The sequence below is a fragment of the Phocoena sinus genome, chromosome 11, assembly GCF_008692025.1.
Source record: "Phocoena sinus isolate mPhoSin1 chromosome 11, mPhoSin1.pri, whole genome shotgun sequence".
Lineage (NCBI taxonomy): Eukaryota > Metazoa > Chordata > Mammalia > Artiodactyla > Phocoenidae > Phocoena > Phocoena sinus.
The window spans coordinates 59,191,385-59,215,376 of record NC_045773.1 but is presented as its reverse complement, the minus strand read 5'-3'; the positions used below and the strand labels follow the sequence as shown (position 1 = coordinate 59,215,376).

Here is a 23,992-nt window from a genome sequence, read left to right as displayed (position 1 = left end):
AATCAAATCTATATTCTGCTGGTCAGACACACCATAAAGGGTGCCACATTCACCTGCGTTGTTCAGAACTTCCATAAGTCTTGGTAACTTGGTGTATTTCAATGCACAGCCATGAGTTCCACACGGCATTAATTCTGCTCTGTTGCTTGTCCATTTGAAATAAAAAGTGTCGTTGAATACATTATACTTGGGGACCTCTAAATCCCATTTTAGTTTGCTGTCATTCTCAAGGTCACCCATCTCCTTTGCTATCCTTATTTCAGTACCCAGAGCACCTTTAAAGTTTGTTCCTATTGTGTCCTTTTCTCTTTTCTCTTTGACAACTGCCTCAGCTCCTACTCTTGAGGAAATTAACATTCCCTTTTATTCACAAAGCAAGATTATTTGCAAAGGTCAATAGATATAGCACATCACTCTGGTATATTTGTAGAGAGACATGCCTGCTATATTTCAGTGATGGCCTGGGTTAAAGGTCCAGCTTATTAATGGTGAATAGCTATGTAGAAACGATCATTGTATATTCATTTGTTATTTGAAAGAAACTAATTCCATTTAGAAGATTTTATGAGTGGCTCTATTAGAAGAGAGATACAGAGCTGGCACTATGGGGACTGTGGAAGGTATGCCTATTTTCATCCAGCTACCCTCACGAAGACTTGGGTTAAACCATGGTGAATCCACTCTATTTCCTCTTACTTTTTGTAATAGTGGATATTGTTTTATGCTATTGATTCTACCAATGTTTAAGACAGAATACAAATTGTAAAGGATGGAATTTTAAGCCAGGAAAAGTGAAAAACATATGTCAGTAACTCCTGAGGGTAAACACTGTAGAGGTAGATAGGTGTAAAGTGTACATGCATGCTTTACTGAGAGCAGTGGTGGGTCAAGAGGGTCTGGGCTTGTCATATGAATGACAGATAGAAATCAAATGTGTAGGCATTATTAACACTTACTCTTTTTTTTCTTAAACATCTTTATTGGGGTATAATTGCTTTACAATTGTGTGTTAGTTTCTGCTTTATAACAAAGTGAATCAGTTATACATATACATATGTTCCCATATCTCTTCCCTCTTGCGTCTCACTCCCTCCCACCCTCCCTATCCCACCCCTCCAGGCGGTCACAAAGCACCGAGCTGATTTCCCTGTGCTATGCGGCTGTTTCCCACTAGCTATCTACCTTACGTTTGGTAGTGTATATATGTCCATGCCTCTCCCACACTTTGTCACAGCTCAGCCTTCCCCCGACCCATATCCTCAAGTCCGTTCTCTAGTAGGTCTGTGTCTTTATTCCTGTCTTACCCCTAGGTTCTTCATGACATTTTTTCCCTTAAATTCCATATATGTGTGTTAGCATACGGTATTTGTCTTTTTCTTTCTGACTTACTTCACTCTGTATGACAGACTCTACGTCTATCCACCTCATTACAAATAGCTCAATTTCGTTTCTTTTTATGGCTGAGTAATATTCCATTGTATATATGTGCCACATCTTCTTTATCCATTCATCCACAGATGGGCACTTAGGTTGTTTCCATCTCCGGGCTATTGTAAATAGAGCTGCAATGAACATTTTGGTACATGACTTTTTTGAATTTTGGTTTTCCCAGGGTATATGACCAATAGTGGGATTGCTGGGTCATATGGTAGTTCTATTTGTAGATTTTTAAGGAAGCTCCATACTGTTATCCATAGTGGCTGAACCAATTCACCTTCCCACCAGCAGTGCAAGAGGGTTCCCTTTTCTCCACGCCCTTCCCAGCATTTATTGTTCCTAGATTTTTTAATGATGGCCATTCTGACTGTTGTGAGATGATATCTCATTGTAGTTTTGATTTGCATTTCTCTAATGATTAATGATGTTGAGCATTCTTTCATGTGTTTGTTGGCAGTCTGTATATCTTCTTTGGAGAAATGTCTATTTAGGTCTTCTGCCCATTTTCGGATTGGGTTGTTTGTCTTTCTGTTATTAAGCTGCATGAGCTGCTTGTAAATTTTGGAAATTAATCCTTTGTCAGTTGCTTCATTTGAAAATATTTTCTCCCATTCTGAGGGTTGTCTTTTGGTCTTGTTTATGGTTTCCTTTGTTGTGCAAAAGCTTTGAAGTTTCATGAGGTCCCATTTGTTTACTTTTGTTTTTATTTCCATTTCTCTAGGAGGTCGGTCAAAAAGGATCTTGCTGTGATTTATGTCATAGTGTTCTGCCTATGTTTTCCTATAAGAGTTCAATAGTTTCTGGCCTTACATTTAGGTCTTTAATCCATTTTGAGCTTATTTTTGTGTATGGTGTTAGGGAGTGATCTAATCTCATACTTTTACATGTACCTGTCCAGTTTTCCCAGCACCACTTATTGAAGAGGCTGTCCCTTCTCCACTGTACATTCTTGCCTCCTTTATCAAAGATAAGGTGATCATATGTGCGTGGGTTTATCTCTGGGCTTTCTATCCTGTTCCATTGATCTATATTTCTGTTTTTGTGCCAGTACCATACTGTCTTGATTACTGTAGCTTTGCTTTACAGTCTGAAGTCAGGAGGCTGATCCCTCCAGCTCTGTTTTTCGTTCTCAAGATTGCTTTGGCTATTCGGGGTCTTTTGTGTTTCCACACAAATTGTGAAAGTTTTTGTTCTAGTTCTGTGAAAAATGCCAGTGGTAGTTTGATAGGGATTGCATTGAATCTGTAGATTGCTTTGGTTAGTAGAGTCATTTTCACAATGTTGATTCTTCCAATCCAAAAATATGGTATATCTCTCCATCTATTTGTATCATCTTTAATTTCTTTCATCAGTGTCTTATAATTTTCTGCATACAGATCTTTTGTCTCCTTAGGTAGTTTTATTCCTAGATATTTTATTCTTTTTGTGGCAGTGGTAAATGGGAGTGTTTTATTGATTTCCCTTTCAGGTTTTTCATCATTAGTGTTTAGGAATGTCAGAGATTTCTGTGCGTTAATTTTGTATCCTGCAACTTTACCAAATTCATTGATTAGCTCTAGTAGTTTTCTGGTAGCATCTTTAGGATTCTCTATGCATAGTATCATGTCATCTGCAAACAGTGACAGCTTTACTTCTTCTTTTCCGACTTGGATTCCTTTTATTTCCTTTTCTTCTCTGATTACTGTGGCTAAAACTTCCAAAACTATGTTGAATAAGAGTGGTGAGAGTGGGCAACCTTGTCTTGTTCCTGATCTTAGTGGAAATACTTTCAGTTTTTCACCATTGAGGATGATGTTGGCTGTTGGTTTGTCATATATGGCCTTTATTATGTTGAGGAAACTTCCCTCTATGCCTACTTTCTGCAGGGTTTTTATCATAAATGGGTGTTGAATTTTGTCGAAAGCTTTCTCTGCATCTATTGAGATGATCATATGGTTTTTCTCCTTCAGTTTGTTAATATGGTTTATCACGTTGATTGATTTGTGTATATTGAAGAATCCTTGCATTCCTGGAATAAACCCCACTTGATCATGATGTATGATCCTTTTAATGTGCTGTTGGATTCTGTTTACTAGTATTTTGTTGAGGATTTTTGCATCTATGTTCACCAGGATACTGGCCTCTAGTTTTCTTTCTTTGTGACATCTTTGTCTGGTTTTGGTATCAAGGTGATGGTGGCCTCATAGAATGAATTTGGGAGTGTTCCTCCCTCTGCTATATTTTGGAAGAGTTTGAGAAAGATAGGTGTTAGCTCTTCTCTAAATGTTTGATAGAATTTGCCTGTGAAGCCATCTGGTCCTGGGCTTTTGTTTGTTGGAAGAATTTTAATCACAGTTTCAATTTCAGTGCTTGTGATTGGTCTGTTCATATTTTCTATTTCTTCCTGATTCAGTCTTGGCAGGTTGTGCATTTCTAAGAATTTTTCCGTTTCTTCCAGGTTGTCCATTTTATTTGCACAGAGAGACTTGTAGTAATCTTTCATGATCTTTTGTATTTCTGCAGTGTCAGTTGTTACTTCTCCGTTTTCATTTCTAATTCTATTGATTTGAGTCTTCTCCCTTTTTTTTGATGAGTCTGGTTAATGGTTTATCTATTTTGTTTATCTTCTCAAAGAACCAGCTTTTAGTTTTATTGATCTTTGCTATTGTTTCCTTCATTTCTTTTTCATTTATTTCTGATATGATTTTTATGATTTCTTTCCTTCTGCTAACTTTGTGGGTTTTTTTGTTATTCTTTCTGTAATTGTTTTAGGTGCAAGGTTAGGTTGTTTATTCGAGATGTTTCCTGTTTCTTAAGGTGGGCTTGTATTGCTATAAACTTCCCTCTTAGAACTGCTTTTGCTGCATCCCATAGGTTTTGTGTCGTCCTGTCTCCATTGTCATTTGTTTTTGGTACTTTTTGATTTCCAGTTTGATTTCTTCAGTGATCACTTCGTTATTAAGTAGTGTATTCTTTAGCCTCCATGTGTTTGTATTTTTTACAGATCCTTTCCTGTAAATGATATCTAGTCTCATAGCGTTGTTGTCGGAAAAGCTACTTGATGCAATTTCAATTTTCTTAAATTTATCAAGACTTGATTAGTGACCCAAGATATGATCTATCCTGGAGAATGTTCCATGAGCAGTTGAGAAAAATGTGTATTCTGTTGTTTTTGGATGGAATGTCCTATAAATATCAATTAAGTCCGTCTTGTTTAGTGTATCATTTAAAGCTTGTGTTTCCTTGTTGATTTTCATTTTGGATGATCTGTCCATGGGTGAAAGTGGGGTGTTAAAGTCCCCTACTATGAATGTGTTACTGTCGATTTCCCCTTTTATGGTTATTAGTATTTGCCTTATGTATTGAGGTGCTCCTATGTTGGGTGCATGAATATTTACAATTGTTATATCTTCTTCTTGGATGGATCCTTTGATCATTATGTAGTGTCCTTCTTTGTCTCTTGTAATAGTCTTTATTTTAAATTCTATTTTGTCTGATATGAGAATTGCTACTGCAGCTTTCTTTTGGTTTCCATTTGCATGGAATATTTTTTTCCATCCCCTTACTTTCAGTCTGTATGTGTCTCTAGGTCTGAAGTGGGTCTCTTGTAGACAGCATATATATGGGTCTTGTTTTTGTATGCATTCAGCCAATCTGTGTCTTTTGGTGGGAGCATTTAGTCCATTTACATTTAAGGTAATTATCGATATGTATGTTCCTATTCCCATTTTCTAAGTTGTTTTGGGTTCATTATTGTAAGTATTTTCCTTCCCTTGTGTTGCTTGCCTAGAGAAGTTCCTCTAGCATTTGTTGTAAAGCTGGTTTGGTGGTGCTGAACTCTCTCAACTTTTGCTTGTCTGTAAAGGTTTTAATTTCTCCATCAAATCTGAATGTGATGCTTGCTGGGTAGAGTAATCTTGGTTGCAGGTTTTTCTCCTTCATCACTTTAAATATGTCCCGCCAGTTCCTTCTGGCTTGCAGAGTTTCTGCTGAAGGTTCAGCTGTTAACCTTATGGGAATTCCCTTGTGTGTTATTTGTTGTTTTTCCCGTGTTGCTTTTAATATATTTTCTTTGTATTTAATTTTTGACAGGTTGATTAATATGTGTCTTGGCATATTTCTCCTTGGATTTATCCTGTATGGGACTCTCTGTGCTTCCTGGACTTGATTTACTATTTCCTTTCCCATGTTAGGGAAGTTTTCAACTATAATCTCTTCAAATATTTTCTCAGTCCCTTTCTTTTTCTCTTCTTCTTCTGGAACCCCTATATTTCGAATGTTGGTGCATTTAGTGTTGTCCCAGAGGTCTCTGAGACTGTCCTCAGTTCTTTTCATTCTTTTTTCTTTATTCTGTTTTGCAGTAGTTATTTCCACTATTTTATCTTCCAGGTCACTTATCCGTTCTTCTGTCTCAGTTATTCTACTATTGATCCCATCTAGAGTAGTTTTCATTTCATTTATTATGTTGGTCATCATTGTTTGTTTCATCTCAAGTTCTTCTAGGTCCTTGTTAAATGTTTCTTGCATTTTGTCTATTCTATTTCCAAGATTTTGGATCATCTTTACTATCATTATTCTGAATTCTTTTCAGGTAGACTGCCTATTTCCTCTTCATTTGTTAGGTCTGGTGGGTTTTTATCTTGCTCCTTCATCTGCGTTGTGTTTTTCTGTCTTCTCATTTTGCTTATCTTAACACTTACTCTTATTTTCATTTTGTCAGCAAACCTCTATAATACCCCAGTTATATGACATGATTTTAGGAGAATCAAATGTCACAGCTCGAACTTATAGAATTAATTGCTGTTAGTCTTAGTTCTAATTACTGGAGCTGTAACAGTTTGGCCTTTTCACAGGTTGTGGTACCATGCCCAGGGAGGATGGTTAGGCTGTGTGAATCAGCTAGTTCATGAGTGCTGGCTATGTGGGAAAATTCCTCTTTGTCACTGGTGAAAACTGGTCTTCATTTGGTCTACAAACAAGGTAAACATAATTTATCCAATGTAGGAGGGTTTTGAAAATAAGCAGGGGTGCTATTAATAAATAAGGTAGGACACAGACAACTTCATATTGTCAGAGATTTTATTAGAAATGAAATGGCTTTAAAATATTTCTGTTCTTGTGAAATGCTTTCTTCTTGTATAGATTATAACAGAGTATTGAATTCACCTAACATTGACGTGACCCCCAGAAAAGTACTTTTATTGTGGAAAATACTGGAAAAGGAATTTTTTCTAGGTACAATTAATGGGCTATGAAAAGAAATATTTACTTTGGTTTTATATTAATAGGCTTAAGTCTAAGCCTATTAAGCCAGGTTGGAAGAAAGAGACCTGTTTGTCCCTGCTAACAGGTCAGTGACTCAGAATATGTCACCTAGTGGATGGGAAAGAGAAGCTCTTGAAGGACTGATGACAGAGACTTAGGAGTCTGTCAACTCAGCAAAGGAAGAACCTATAGGAGAAAAGCAAACTTGAACACAGGAAAAGCAGTCAAGATGGCAGCACAGAGATAAAAAGACCTACCATTTCTCCCCTTTGTTTTCTCTGGAAGACACATTACCATACACAGGACTGACTTACTTGTGCGTTCTGGAGGATCCGAAATGTTGCCCTCAGGAGAGGCCAAGGAGTTTCTTCAGCCCAATGGGTGAAGCAAACAACCTTAAACTGTGATTTTGATGGCAGATGAAGTGTGAAATTGTTCACTTGATATTCCTCATATGGTTTTCCCTGTTCATTATATTTCTTTTTATTTAACTGACGGAAAACATGCCTGACCTTTATGTCAGCTATTTTCAGCAGGGGAGGTTGGAGATTGGAAATGGGCTGGGATTTAAGGGGTGAAGTTAGGCAGCTGGTTTGAGCCCTACCTATATATTAGAATAAGCTGAAGAGCCAGGTCCCTCTCATTGTCTTACTTAATTGCTCTGGCTGAGACATGGATAACTCTAATTTTTAAAATGTTCTCAGATAGCTCTACTGTGTAATCAAGCTTGAGAGCCACTAAGTCAGAGTATCTGACACAGAGTATCAGATATCACAGAGTATCTGACACATGAAATTAATTCACTGAACGAATTGAGTTTTAAGATTTCATAGATTTACCTGCAGGTATGTAGTTCATTACCCTGGGTGCTCAGGTACAGGGGTGCTGGTGAGATTTTCTCAGTTTTTGTTGATCTGAACAAGGCTTCATTTGCTTTCACTTTTAGAGGTTAGTTTCATTGAGTATAGCATTGCATGTTGACAAGTTTTTCTTTCATTACTTTAAAGATATCATTCCATTGTCTTCTGGCCAGCAGGGTTTCTGTCTAGAAGTCAGCTGTCATAATTATCTTTTCTAAAAATAAATAATGTGCTAATTTCCCCCTCTCTAGCCTTAAGATTTTCTCTTTATCATTTATTTTAAGCAATTTGATTATGGTGTACCTTTTTATGTTTCTTCTTGGAGTTTGTTGAGCATCTTGGATCTGCTGCTTTATAGTTTTCATCAAATTTCAACCACTATTTCCTCAAATATATTTTTTCCTGCCTCTCCTCTTTTATGGGACTCTAATTACATGTATATTAGACTAATTAATTTTACTAATTTATTAACTTAGTTTTTAGTAGACTTTATTTTTCAGGGTAGCTTTAGATGCACATAAAACTGAGGGTACATAGAATACCCATACACCCTTGTGCCCACATGTACACAACCTCCCCCACTATCAACATCTCAACGAGAGTTGTTGCTCATTTCAATGGATAGCTATTAACACACCATTTTCATCCAAAGTCTGTTGTTTACATTAGGATTCCCTCTTGATGTTGCACATTTTATCGGTTTTGACAAATGAATACTCTGTAACATGACATGTATCCAACATTATTCTATTGTACAAAATAGTTTCATGGTCCTAAAAATCTTCTGTGCTTGTCTATGTATCCATCCCTCCCCACAACCTCTGGCAAACACTGATTTTTTAACTGTATCCATAGTTTTACCTTTTCTATAATGTTGTACAGTTGGCATCATACAGTATGTAGTCTTTTCAAATGGTCTTCTTTTACTTAGTAATATACACTTAAGTTTCCTCCAGGTCTTTTCATGGCTTGATAGCTCATTCCCTTTTAGCACTAAATAATATTCCATTGTCTGGTTGTACCACATTCACCTTCACCTATTGAGGGACATCTTGGTTACTTCCAATTTTTGACAATTATGGATAAAACTGCTATACACAGCCATGTGCAGGGTTTTGTGTGGACATAAGTTTTCAGCTCATTTGGGTAAATACCAAGGAGTGCGATTGCTGGGTCATAGCTAAGACTATGTTTAGTTTTATAAGAAACTGCCAAAGTGTCCCCCAAAATGGGTGTACCATTTTGCATTCTTACCAGCAATGAATGAGAGCTCCTCTTGCTCCATATTATCACCAGCATTTGGTGTTGTCAGTGTTTTGGATTTTGGACATTCCAATAAGTATGTGGTGTACTATTTTCCAACTACTTTATTTTTCTTCTGGCTTTTCTTAGAAACTATATATTAGGGATATCAGCTCTGCTGTGATATAAATTGCAAATATTTTTTCATGATTTATCATTGTCATTTGATTTTGCTTATAGTATTATTATTATTTTTGCCTTACGAAGATTGTTTATTTTTAACTTTTCAAAATTATCCATTTTTATTTTATTGCTTCTGGACATTGAGTCATGGTTAGGAATTTCTTCTCCTCTCCCAGGTAGCAGAGGAATTTACTCACATCTTATTATAGTACTTCTGTCATTTTCTTCCTTCCTTCCATCCTACCTCCCTTTTCTTTCTTTCTTTCTTTCTTTCTTTCTTTCTTTCTTTCTTTCTTTCTTTCTTTCTTTCTTTCTTTCTTTCTTTCTTTCTTTCTTTCTTTCTTTCTCTTTCTTTTCTTTCTTCTTTCTCCCCTCCCACTTCCCTCCCTTCCTTTCCATCCATCTACATTTAGATATCTAACTCATTGAAGTTGATCCTGGTGTATGTTGTGACATATAGATCCAATGACACATTCTTCCAAATGACTATTCAGTTTTCTCAATACCATTTATTAATATTTTCATATTTCCCCCAACTGATTTGAGATACCATATTTAATACATAATAAATTTACATATGCACTTGGGTCTATTTCTAGATAGTCTTTTTTAACCCATTGTTTTTCTGATACTACCCACTGATTTCCTGAATAGCACACAATTTTAAATATGGAGGTTTTATAATAATATTTTAGTATCTATTTGAATTAGCCTTTCTCATTTTTTCATCTTTTTTAAGGTTTTCTTGTCCACCTTTTTTTTTGAAATGCATATAGATTTATTGAAAACAACACATTTACAGGGAAAGTAGGAGGTTACCTATGATTTATATTTATTGATCACTCACTTTGTGCTAAGCACAGTTGTATCACTTGAGAAGAAATGTATTACAGTTCAGTGTGATCAGTATTTCTAGTTTGCTAGATAAATACTCTTAAAGAAGAGACTTTATCTGTAGTGTCAGATGAGAATGCTGAGTGGCAATCAGGATGAAGGTGTTTTTATCCTGTTTTTAAAAAACTTGCAGTGAAAAACATATAAAATTTACTGACTTAACTAGTTCTTAAGTGTGCAATACAGTGATGTTAATTATATTCACGTTGAGGTGCAATGGATTTTCAGAACTTTCCCATTTTGCCTGTTTATTTTTAAATATTAATTAATTTATTATTAAACATCTTTATTGGAGTATAATTGCTTTACAATGGTGTGTTAGTTTCTGTTTTTTAACAAAGTGAATCAGCTACTCATATACATATATCCCCGTATCTCCTCCCTCTTGCATCTCCCTCCCTCCATTCCTCCCTATCTCACCCCTCTAGCTGGTCACAAAACACCAAGCTGATCTCCCTGAGCTATGCAGCTGCTTCCCACTAGCTATATATTTTACACTTGGTAGCATATATTACTCCATGCTACTCTTTCACTTAATCCCAGCTTACCCTTCCCCCTCCCTGTGTCCTCAAGTCCATTCTTGACATCTGCATCTTTATTCCTGTTGTGCCCCAAAGTTCTTCATAGACTTTTTTTTTTTTTTAGATTCCATATATATGTGTTAGCATACAGTATTTGTTTTTCTCTTTCTGACTTACTTCACTCTGTATGACAGACTCTAGGTCCATCCACCTCACTATAAATAACTCAATTTTGTTTATTTCTATGGTTAATATTCCACTGTATATATGAGCCACATCTTCTTTATCCATTCATTTGTTGATGGACACTTAGGTTGCTTCCATGTCTTGGCTATTATAAATATAGCTGCAAAGAAAATTGTGGTAGATGACTCTTTTTGAATTATGGTTTTCTCAGGGTATATGCCCAGTAGAGGGATTGCTGGGTCATATGGTAGTCCTATTTTTAGTTTTCTAAGGATCTTACTGTTCTCCATAGTGGCTGTATCAATTTACATTCCCACCAACAGAGTAAGAGTGTTCCCTTTTGTCCACACTCTCTCCAGCATTTATTGTTTGTAGATTTTTTGATGATGGCCATTCTGACTGGTGTGAGGTGATACCTCATTGTAGTTTTGATTTGCATTTCTCTAATGATTAGTGATGTTGAGCATCCTTTCATGTGTTTGTTGACAATCTGTATATCTTCTTTGAAGAAATGTCTGTTTATGTCTTCTACCCATTTTTGGATTGGGTTGTTTGTTGTTTTCATATGAGCTGCATAGGCTGCTTGTAAATTTTGGAGATTAATCCTTTGTCAGTTGCTTCATTTGCAAATATTTTCTCCCATTCTGAGAGTTGTCTTTTCATCTTGTTTATGGTTTCCTTTGCTGTGCAAAAGTTTTTAAGTTTCATTAGGTCCCATTTGTTTATATTTGTATTTATTTTCATTTCTCTAGGAGGTGGGTCATAAAGGATCTTTCTGTGATTTATGTCATAGAGTGTTCTAACTATGTTTTCCTCTAAGAGTTTGATAGTGTCTGGCCTTACATTTAGGTCATTAATCCATTTTGAGTTTATTTTTGTGTATGTTGTTAGGCAGTGTTCTAATTTCATTCTTTTACATGTACTACTTTTCCCAGTTTTCCCAGTACTACTTATTGAAGAGGCTGTCTTTTCTCCATTGTTTATTCTTGCCTCCTTTATCAAAAACAAGGTGACTATATGTGCGTGGGTTTATCTCTGGGCTTTCTATCCTCTTCCATTGAGGTATATGTCTCTTTTTGTGCCGATACCATACTGTGTTGATTAGTGTAGCTTCATAGTATAGTCTGAAGTCAGGGAGACTGATTTCTTCAGCTCTGTTTTTCTTTCTTTGCTTTGGCTATTTGGGGTCTTATGTGTTTCCATACAAATTGTGAATTTTTTTGTTCTTGTTCTGTGAAAAATGCCATTGGTAGTTTGACAGGGATTGCATTGAATCTGTAGATTGCTTTTGGTGCTATAGTCATTTTCACAATGTTGATTCTTCCAATCCAATCCAAGAACATGGTATATCTCTCCATTTGTTTGTGTCATCTTTAATTTCTTTCATCAGTGTCTTCTAGTTTTCTGCATACAGGTCTTTCATCTCCTTAGGTAGGTTTATTCCTAGATATTTTATACTTTTTGTTGCAATGGTAAATGGCAGTGTTTCCTTCATTTCTCTTTCAGATTTTTCATTGTTAGTGTATAGGAATGCAAGAGATTTCTGTGCATTAATTTTGTATCCTGCTGCTTTACCAGATGGATTGTTTAGCTCCAGCAGTTTTCTGGTAGCACCTTAAAGATTCTCTAGTATAGTATCATGTCATCTGCAAACAGTGACAGTTCTACTTCTTTTTCAATTTGTATTTCGTTTATTTCTTTTTCTTCTCTGAATGTTGTAGCTAAAACTTCCAAAACTATGTTGAATAATAGTGGTGAGAGTGGCAGCCTTGTCTTGTTCCTGATCTTAGTGGAAATGGTTTCAGTTTTTCACCACTGAGAATGATGTTGGCTGTTGGTTTGTCATATATGGCCTTTATTATGTTGAGGTAAGTTCCCCCATGCCTGCTTTCTGCAATTTTCTACTTTTTGAATTTTGTCAAAAGCTTTCTCTGCATCTATTGAGATGATCATATGGTTTTTCTCCTTCAATTTTTTTATATGGTGTATCACATTGATTGATTTGCATTTACTGAAGAATCCTTGCATTCCTGGGATAAACCCCACTTGATCATGGTGTATGATACTTTCAATGTGCTGTTGGACTCTGTTTACTAGTATTTTGTTAAGGATTTTTGCATCTATGTTCATCAGTGATATTGGCCTGTAGTTTTCTTTCTTTGTGACATCTTTGTCTGGTTTTGGTATCAGGGTGATGGTGGCCTCGTAGAATGAGTTTGGGAGTGTTCCTCCCTCTGCTATATTTTGGAAGAGTTTGAGAAGCATAGGTGTTAGCTTTTCTCTAAATGTTTGATGGAATTCGCCTGTGAAGCCGTCTGGTCCTGGGCTTTTGATTGTTGGAAGATTTTTAATCACAGTCTCAATTTCAGTGCTTGTGATGGGCTGTTTTTATTTTCTATTTCTTCTTGGTTCAGTCTTGGAAGGTTGTGATTTTCTAAGAATGTGTCTATTTCTTCTAGGATGTCCATTTTATTGGCGTGTAGTTGCTTGTAGTAATCTCTCATGATCCTTTGTGTTTCTGCAGTGTCAGTTGTTACTTCTCCTTTTTCATTTCAATTGTATTGATTTGAGTCTTCTCCCTTTTTCTCTTGATGAGTCTGGCTAATGGTTTACCAATTTTGTTTATCTTCTCAAAGAAACAACTGTTAGTTTTATTGACCTTTGCTCTTGTTCCCTTCATTTCTTTTTTATTTATTTCTGATCTGAAATTTATATCTTTCCTTCTGCTAACTTTGGTGTTTTTTGTTCTTTCTCTAATTGTTTTAGGTGTAAGGTTAGTTTGTTTACTTGAGATGTGTCTTGTTTCTTGAGGTAGGATTGTGTTGCTCTAAACTTCCCTCTTAGAACTACTTTCACTGCATCCCATAGGTTTTGGGTCGTCATGTTTTCACTGCCGTTTGTTTCTAAGTATTTTTTTATTTCCCTTTTGATTTCTTCAGTGATCTCTTGGTTATTAAGTAGTGTATTGTTTAGCTTCTATGTGTTTGTATATTTTACAGAGTTTTTTCCTGTAATTGGTATCTATTCTCATAGCATTTTGGGCAGGAAAGATACTTGATATGATTTTAATTTTCTGAATTTACCAAGGCTTGATTTGTGACCAAAGATATGATCTATCCTGGAGAACGTTCCATGAGCATTTGAGAAGAAAGTGTATTCTGTTGTTTTTGGATGGAATGTCCTGTAAATATCAATTAAGTCCATCTTGTTTAATGTATCATTTAAAGCTTGTGTTTCCTTATTTATTTTCGTTTTGGACGATCTGTCCATAGGTGAATGTGGGGTGTTAAAGTCCCGTACTATGATTGTGTTACTGTCGATTTCCCCTTTTATGGTTGTTAGCATTTGCTTTATGTATTGAGGTGTTCCTATGTTGGGTGCATAAATACTTAAAATTGCTTTATCTTCCTCTTGGATTAATCCCTTCATCATTATGTAGTGTCCTTCTTTGCCTCTTGCAATAGTCTTCATGTTAAAGTCTATTTTGTCTGATATGAGAATTGCTACTCCAGCTTTCTTTTGGTTTCCATTTACATGGAATATCTTTTTCCATCCCGTCGCTTTCAGTCTGTATGTGTCTCTAGGTCTGAAGTGGGTCTCTAGTAGACAACATATATAACAAGTCTTGTTTTTGTATCCATTCAGCTAGCCTATTTCTTTTGGTTGGAGCATTTAATCCATTTATATTGAAGGTAATTGTCCGTATGTATGTTCCTATTACCAGTTTCTTATTTGTTTTGGGTTTGTTATTGTAGATTTTTCCTTCTCTTGTGTTTCTTGCCTAGAGAAGTTCCTTTAGCATTTGTTGTAGAGCTGGTTTGATGGTGCTGAATTCTCTTAGTTTTTGCTTGTCTGTAAAGATTTTAATTTCCCCGTCAAATCTGAATGAGATCCTTGCTGGGTAGAGTAATCTTTGTTGTAGGTTTTTCCCTTTCAGCCATTTAAATGTGTCCTGCCACTGCCTCCTGGCTTGCAGAGTTTCTGCTGAAAGATCAGCTGTTAACCTTATGGGGATTCCCTTGTATTTTTATTTGTGTTTTTTCCTTGCTGCTTTGGATTTTTTTTTTTGTATTTAATTTTTGATAATTGATTAATATATGTCTTGGTGTGTTTCTCTTTGGATTTATCCTGTGTGGGACTCTCTGCACTTCCTGGAGTTGATTAACTTTTTCCTTTCCCATATTAGGGAAGTTTTCATCTGTAATCTCTTCAAATATTTTCTCAGTACCTTTCTTTTTCTCTTTTTCTCCTGGGACCCCTATAATTGAAATGGTGCACTTAATGTTGTCTCAGAGGTCTCTGAGACTGTCCTCGATTCTTTTCATTTTTTTTTTTATTCTGCTCTGCAGTATTTATTTCCACTATTTTATCTTCCATGTCACTTATGTATTCTTCTGCCTCAGTTATTCTGCTATTGATTCCTTCTAGAGAATTTTAAATTTAATTTATTATGCTGTTCATCATTGTTTGTTCTTTAGTTCCTCTAGGTCCTTGTTAAATGGTTCTTGTATTTTCTCCATTCTATTTCCTAGATTTTGGATCATCTTTACTATCATTATTCTGAATTCTTTTTCAGGTAGACTGCCTATTTCCTCTTCATTTGTTTGGTCTGGTGGGTTTTTATCTTGCTCCTTCATCTGCTGTTTGTTTCTCTGTCTTCTCATTTGCTTAACTTACTGTGTTTGGGGCCTCCTGTTCTCAGGCTACTGGTTCTTAGTTCCCGTTGTTTTTGGTGTCTGCCCCAAGGGGCTAAAGTTGGTTTAGTGGGTTGTGGAGGGGTCTGGTGCTTTTTTCTGATGGAGGAGGTTGGATCTTGTCTTTCTGGTGGGCAGGACCACGTCCAGTGGTGTGTTTTGGGGTGTCTGTGGCCTTATTATGATTTTAGGCAGCCTCTCTGCTAACGGGTGGGGTTGTGTTCCTGTCTTGCTAGTTGTTTGACATAGGGTGTACAGGACTGTAGCTTGCTGGTCATTGAGTCGAGTTGGGTCTTAGCACTGAGATGGAGATCTCTGGGAGAGCTTTCGCCATTTGATTTTACATGGAGCCAGGAGGTCTCTTGTGGACCAATGTCTTGAATTCGGCTCTCCCACCTCAGAGGCACAGGCCTGACACCCGCCCAGAGCACCACAACACTGTTAGTTGCACCACAACCCTGTTAGTCACATGGCTCAGAAGAAAAGGGAGAAAAAAAAGAAAGAAGGAAAGAAAAAATAAAGTTATTAAAATAAAAAATATTTATTAAAAATTAAAAAATTAAAAAGTAATTTAAAAAAAGAAAGAAGAGTAAAAATATCAGACAGAACACTAGGACAAATGGTAAAAGCAAAGGCATACAGACAAAATCACACAAAGAAGCACACACATAAAGTGAAAAAGGAGAAACATATATATATCGTTGCTCCTAAAGTCCACCACCTTAATTTTGGGATGATTCGTTGTCTATTCGGGTATTTCACAGATGCAGGGTACATCAAGTTGATTGTGGAGATTTAATCGGCTGCTCCTGAGGCTGCTGGGAGAGATTTCCCTTTCTCTTCTTTGTTCACACAGCTACTGGGGTTCAAGTTTGGATTAGGTCCTGCCTCTGCATGTTTGTCTCCTGAGGGCATCTGTTCTTCTCTGAGACAGGATGGGGTTAAAGTAACAGCTGATTAGGGGGCTTTGCCTCAGTCAGGCCACAGGGAGGGATGGGTACGGAATGCAGGGGAAGGCGAGCCTGTGGCAGCAGAGGCCAGCGTGACGTTGCAACAGCTTGAGGCATGCCATGTGTTCTCCCAGGGAAGTTGTCCCTGGATCACGGGACCCTGGCAGTGGCGGGCTGCACAGGCTCCTGGGAGGGGAGGTGTGGATAGTGACCTGTGCTTGCACACAGGCTTCTCGGTGGCTGCAGCAGCAGCCTTAGCATTTCATGCCCATCCCTGGTGTCCACGTTGATAGCCGTGGCTCATGCCCATCCCCGGAACTTGTTTAGGCAGTACTCTGAATCCCCTCTCCTCGCGAACCCTGAAACAATAGTCTCTTGCCTCTTAGGCAGGTCCAGACTTTTTCCTGGACTCCCTCCTGGCTAGCTGTGGCTCACTAGCCCCTTTCAGCCTGTGTTCACACTGCCAACCCCATTCCTCTCCCTGCGATCCGACCTCTGAAGCTGGAGCCTCAGCTCCCAGCCCCCACCCGCCCTGGCGGGTGAGCAGACGAACCTCTCAGGCTGGTGGGGGCTGGTCAGCATGGATCCTCTGTGTGGGAATCTCTTCGCTTTGCCCTCTGCACCCGTGTTGCTGTGCTCTCCTCCGTGGCTCTGAAGCTCCCCCCCCCACCCCGTCAACCTCCTCTATGCCAATAAAGGGGCTTCCTAGTGTGTGGAAACTTTTCCTCCTTCACAGCTCTCTCCCAGTGGTGCAGGCCCCATCCCTATTCTTTTGTCTCTGTTTTTTCTTTTTTCTTTTGCCTTACCCAGGTACGTGGGGAGTTTCTTGCCTTTTGGGAGGTCTAAGGTCTTTTGCCAGCGTTCAGTAGGTGTTCTGTAGGAGTTGTTCACATGTAGATGTATTTCTCATGTATTAGTGGGGATGAAGGCAATCTCCACATCTCACTCCTCTACCATCTTGAAGGTCTCTCCTAAATATTAACTTTAAAATCAACTTATCTGTATCTGCGGAAAAACTTACTGGCATTATTTTGTGATTGAAGTAAATTTACAGATTAACTTAGGGAGAATTGATATCTTTATGTTTAGTCTTCCTATTCAGAAACATTGTGTCTTTTCGTTTGTTCAAGTCTACTGTTTTATATTTCAGAAATAATATAAAAATTTCCTCATATAAGTGTGCATATCCCTTTTCATCTTATAACAAAGTATTTTTCTGTAAATTGCCTTTTCTTTCATTATATATTCTAACTAGCTATTGTTTGTACATTAGAGAGCTATTGGTTTCTGTATATTAAAATTAGTGTTTCATTGCTAAATTCTGTAATTGTTTGTATTGCTTTTCCATTGATTCTTTTGGTTTTTCTAGATATGTCTGTCATCTCCAAATAGAAATAGTTTTATTTCTGTCTTTGAAAGTTTTCTGCCTTTACTTGCTTCTTTTTGCCTATTGTATCTTGTATCTAATTACTGTCAAATATTTTAGGTCTATCTTATTTTTAGTCTCCACAAATTAGATATTAGTATTATCTTATACCATCCCTTCAAAACAACATTAAGTAAGATTTATTATTTTATTTTTTAAAAACTAGCTAGGATAAATTCTTATTTCAGTGTGTTTTAAACTTTCTTTTAAAAATTTAAGTATTTAAGTTTAGAAATTCCTCTCTAAGAACTATTTGAACAACATTTTCCAAGCTTGGATGTGTAGTATTTTCCTTATTACTTAGTTCTATTTTCTAACTACCATTATTATATCTTATTTGATTAATAACTTATATAAAATTTATAAAAATTATATAAAGTTTTAAAATGACCAAATACATCATTTTAAAAATATATTTTTGTTTTTTATTTCCAACTTAATTTTATTTTGATAAGAGGATATCATCTATATAGTAACACAGTTTTGTTTGTGTTTTGTTGAGACTTGGTTTAAAGTCAAGATAATAAATATTGTAAATATTCCATGTGCTTTCTTTATGTAGTTGTTAATTACTGAGTGTTGGATTCTAGGTATATCAGTAGTTCAAATTTGCTAAGTATGTTACTTATCCCTCTATTTTTCTCTACTTGAGCTCTCTTTTACTAAGAATAGTGTTTAAAATCTTATAGTATGAATATTCTTCCGAATCTACCAATTATTTCTTTACCCATATATTGAAGTTGTATCATTATTTACATACTGACTTAGGATTTTAATTCCTTCCTGGTTAAAGATTTGTATTAGCATATATTTATTAATATATTGTGAATCTCTTCATCCCTAAAAATGCTTTTTGCCTGAAAGTAGAAGTTTATGATCCTTATCTGACATAATAATCACCTAGAGAACTTTTAAAAACATCCATGCTCAGTTCCAAACTCTAGAAATTCTGAGTTAATTGGTGTGAGAGATTGGTAATTAAAAAAAATCTCTCCAAATTATTCCAACATGCAACTAGGTTTCAGAGCTACAAGGTTTTTTTTTTTTTTTTTTTTTAATTAATAGAGAGTTACACTGGTTTTAGTTTGGTTAATTTTTACCTGGATAGTTTCTCCATGCTTTAACTTTCTCTGTCCTTGGCGTTTTAACATTTGTCTTTCTTAAATTGCATAGAGCTGGATTTTATTTTTTAATTACCAGCTTTAAATTGTCTATCTTTTCACTGACTGGTTTTGTCCATTTACTTTTACTGTCATTCCTAATATTTTGGATTTATTTCTATGACCTTATTGAGTACTTTCCCTGGACACTGCTTTTTTTTATGTCCCCTTTTCCTTCCACTCTAATTTTCTGTATTCCAAATTTATTGCAGTTAAAAATTTAATTATTTATTTATTTTTTCATTTATTAAATATAATTGATAAATAAAAATTGTGTATTTTTACAGTGTACAACATGATGTTTTGATATATGTATCAAATATAATCACAATGTAATTATTCTAAAATGATGTAACAAGCTAATTAACGTATCCATCACCTCATATACATATATATGAATATATATATATATTTTTCTAGTGAAGACATTTCAGATCCACTCTCTTAACATATTTTAAGATTATAATACAGTATTACTAACTAGAGTCACCACTCTGTGGATTAGAACTCCAGCACTTATTCACCCTGCATAACTGAAACTTTTTACCCTCTGACCAATATCTCTCCATTCCCCTCTCCTGCCAGCCCCTGACAACTACTGTGCTGCTTTCTGCTTCTGTGAGTGAGACTTTTTTAGATTCCACATATAAGAGGTCATACAGTATTTATCTTTCTCTGTCTGACTTGTTTCACTTAGCATAATGTCTTCCAGGTTTATCCATGTTGTAAATGACAGAATTTCTTTTAAAAAAAAACAACTGAATAAGATTCCATTATATGTATACCACATTTTCTTTATCCATTCATCTGTTGATGGACATTTAGATTGATTCTATGTCTTGGCTATTAAGGGATTTCCTGTGTTTCCTGGACCTGGATGTCTGTTTCCTTTTCCATATTAGAGGAGTTTTCAGCTATTATGGCTTCAATTATATTCTCTGCCCCCTTCTCTTTATCTTCTCCTTCTAGGACCCCTATAATGCGAATGTTAGTACACTTGATGTTGTCCCAGAGGTCTCTTAAATTGTATTCCTTTCTTCTTATTCTTTATTCCTTTTTTCTGTTCAGCTTTAAGATTTCCACTACTCTGTCTTCCAGCTCACTGTGAGCTTATTACATACATACTGGAAGACATACTCTGTCTTCCAGCTCACTGTGAGCTTATTAAATTACATATTTGTAATTTAAACTTTTCTCATAGACACATTAAAAAAGTAAAAATAAATAGGTAAAACTAATTGTAATAATATATTTTTATTGAACCTAATATATCCAAAATGTCATTTCAACATGTAGTCAATATAAAAAATTATCAATATTTTACATTCTTCTTTTCATACTAGGACTTCAAAATCTGGTATATATTTTACACTTACAGCACATATCAACTTGGAAGCTAATTTTCATCAGAAATTCTTGATCTGTATTTAGATTTCATAAAGTTTATAGTTGAAAAATAACTGAATTATATATTAGTCTTTAAAATTAAATTAAATTAATTTAAATTATAGATTTAGTTTCTTAGTTGCATTAGTCAAATTCCAAATGCCCAGTGGTCACACATGCTGCTGGACAGTGTAGCTCTAGAGTCTGATTTTCATCACCTGCCTACATCTACAACTTGCTAGTTATTTGGGCTTGTTACTTAACTTGTCTAAGTCTTGCTTTCCTTATTTGTAAAATAGGCTAATAATATAACCTAGTTTATAGGAATATTTTGAACATTAAATCAGATAATCTGTGTAACACACTTAATGCAGTGCCTCCCACATATATGTGCTCATTGATGGTTATTACTGATATTTAGGAATCTAGGAATGGGAACTAGAATGGGGTTGGGAAGAATGGCAAAATCTGTTCTGAGCACCCTGATTTTGAAGTGAAGATGGGAGATCTTAATGGGTTAGAAGAAACAGATTAGGATTCAGGTGAAAGACTTGGGCCCAGAGAAATCACAGGGGAATGAAGGCTTGTGGACACTCTCATGACCACTATCATCCACTTTTCTCTCTTTCCTGGAAGACTGTGAACTATTTCATGTCTCTTAGATGCAATTGAGAAACTTATTTTTTTAATTTAGTTTTAAGTACTGGAAATTGTGCCTGCACATAGTAGGCATTTAAGAAATGTCTATTGAATTGAACAAATTGAACTCAACAAGAGACTAAATGAAACAAGAGAATAGAGAATTGAATACCTAATCATATGTTTTAAGGTAATGACATAGTTCAAATTAATATTTTGGCATACTCTCAGATATACCTTAGAAATGAATAAAAAGCATCAATTTTGTGGTAAAAGTTTGGTGTATAGAAGGTATTCCAAGATGTTAGAAAATAATATCATTCTCAAAAGGGCACTGTGTTTTAATTCAAAATAATACAGTCTTTTAAAAAATCTCTTCTCATTATTTGCATTTTTAAGGCAATCTCTATGCCTTTGAGAGTTTGATGACTGTGAAAGTCATATAAAATGTACAAAAGAAATTACCCAACACACCTCCCTCCTAGCAAATCTTTCTCTCATGAGGTACACATCAGAGAATTTTATTAGTGGACGACAAGGAGGCAGTCTCATTAGTGTGACGTCACGTCGCCATTTGGTGACACTTTTCTGCAGCATTCTTCAGGCCATCTCGTTTGACACTTTGGAATGGCTGCCAAGTCCTTCCCTGCTCTCTATAAAGAAGGCTGCCACTCACAGGGCATCCCTCACTTCAGGTAGGGAACAGAGATTAATGACTTTGGAATGGAAAAGAGAACAACCATCAAAAGGACTTTTAATACCACGAGAATTATAGGAGAATAATTAAATCAAATAAAATAAGACTATAAATAGACCGTATTACAAGCTGCATTTGTGAAAAGGGTTCATATCAGTTGAAGTTGTTTGTTACCTGGGAAGGGTAATAAAAAGAAATAGACTAAAAATGGTCACCCTTGGGCTTCCCTGGTGGCGCAGTGGTTGAGAGTACACCTGCCGATGCAGGGGACACGGGTTCGTGCCCCGGTCTGGGAAGATCCCACATGCCGCGTAGCGGCTAGGCCCGTGAGCCATGGCCGCTGAGTCTGCGCATCCGGAACCTGTGCTCCGCAACGGGAGAGGCCACAACGAGAGGCCCACGTACCGCAAAAAAAAAAAACAAAAAACAAAACAAAGGTCACCCTCGAGAATCTATTTTCAACTTTTTGGCAGGATTCCCCTATGGCTGCTGATACCTGTATAATGTGTCTCATTCTGCCTCTTTTTTTTTTTTTTTTTATAAAAATGTATCAAATTTATTTCAATATCTAGTTTCATTTTTAAGTTAAAGCTTTTAGACAATTTTTTTGTAATTTAAGATTCATTATCAGGGGTGAGGAAAACATTAATAAGCTATTAATTACTGACAACAAAATTATTAACCATGCATTTATAAAAGTCATGTTAAAGAGTAAAAAGTTCCAGTTATACTACTTAACTGAAGGAAATATCCTTCAGCCCTTTATTTCTAACTATAACACATTCTAATTTTGACATGATTTACACCTTTTTCACCCAACTAATACTATGCTAAACAAACTTTTTCCAACTGTTAAGTCTTTCTTTACCATTTATGAAATATGACTTAACTGTTACTTTTTAAAAGTTCCTTAAAAGAGATCTGAATTTTAATTTTCACCATGAACCTGTTTGATCAAAAAAGTAAAGGACATCACTACCACATGAATTAAAAGAATGGAATGAAAAACAAAAGTGGTATTACATAATCAGCAAATTATTTGATAAGACATTTTAACTACTTCACATTTCTACTTATAGCACAAGTGAGAATTAACTGGTTCCAAGGTACTACAAGGTTTGGCATTTTTACTCCAAGCTTTAAATCATAGTGTTGATCTAGTCAAGTCATCTCTAAGAAAATGGCAGTGTTCATAAGTACAAAAATTGTTATATCCAGTAAGTGGTATTCTACATGGTCAAGATAATAAGAGAATTCTTTATAGAATTAGATTTTTAAAAATGCAGAATGTCTGGTAGTTACCAGTATCTCAAAAGCTAAAATGAGAAAAATACAGAAAATAGAAGTACTCATTGAATAATACTTTGCTTTGAGGAAGCCAGAAATGATTCTATTTCAAGAAATAAGTAATAATGATAAAAGATGTGATTAATACACTGTATCTCTTCTAAGCCAAAGCATGCTTTTCACCTCAGGACAATTCTGATTTTTACATTCTTAATCTCCTTTGTCCAGAACAGGATCCCATTTTAAGCCATTATTTGAATAGAGTCCATAATCTAAAGCCATTTTTCTCCACAGGATGTTTTCACTTTAGTATATATGCTGCAAAAAGGCAAATGACTAACTCAGTTATAAAGAATCTGTAGCATAATAAATGCTAATTTACAGTAACTGTCAACAGACTTCTACACCGAAGCCTAAAAGTTGCTATAGTACAGATGAGAACTAACATGATTCTTCCACATGCTCAGACTTTGTTTACTAAATAATACTGTCACAAGATCTGAAAAGAAACCTTAATGGGTCCTTCCAAAGCTGCATAATTTTCCAGATGATTTTCCTCTGGTTGCAGAGCCTGTTCATTCCTTCAATCCTTTTTTAGTCGTTTAGCTTTTGCAATATTTTCTTGACGTTTTTGTTTCTTCTTTTGCTCCTTTTCCCTGGCCTCGATCATCTTGGCCAACTTCCAAGACAGTACAGCATTTGCTAGAAACAATGGAGTTAGGGCCAGAATAACTGTTGTAAGGAAGCCATATGGGTCCTTTGCAGCCCATTCCACAACATACTCAGCCCAAGCCTTTATATCAAACATCTTTGTAGAGGCCTTATGCTTTGAGTAGTGATCTCTAACTTTGTCCTGGGATTATTAGCCAATCACAATTTCAGATGACCCTTGGTTGGCTGTCTTCTTTAGCTCTACCATACACTTCTGAGAGAATGCTTAAATTCTATATACTTGGGCCGTCGGTGCCGTGGCCGCCTCCGCTGGGCACGGGGGCAAAACTGCGGCTGCAGCCACCACTGGCCTCCCCTACGTCGCGCCCGAGACTCTGCCTCTTTTTTCAACTTCAATTCTGCTTTACAAGTAAGACTTTTGATAGTCCTTCCCCCAACCTTAGAGCTGCTTTCATTTATCATTTAATTTAGTGGTTAAAGAAATGAGACAAGCAAGCCTCTGTATCTGGGGCTG

The 23,992-nt window shown here is 36.0% G+C and overlaps 1 protein-coding gene across 1 annotated transcript; it reads right to left on the bottom strand.

Moving 5' to 3' along the window:
* Positions 1–22,373: 22,373 nt before the first annotated feature.
* Positions 22,374–23,767, bottom strand: LOC116762340 (small integral membrane protein 15-like). Its single transcript, XM_032649199.1, has one exon. It carries the CDS (start codon positions 23,612–23,614, stop codon positions 23,390–23,392), a length of 225 nt encoding a protein of 74 aa, XP_032505090.1. The 5' UTR covers positions 23,615–23,767; the 3' UTR covers positions 22,374–23,389.
* Between the last annotated feature and the right edge of the window lie 225 nt (positions 23,768–23,992).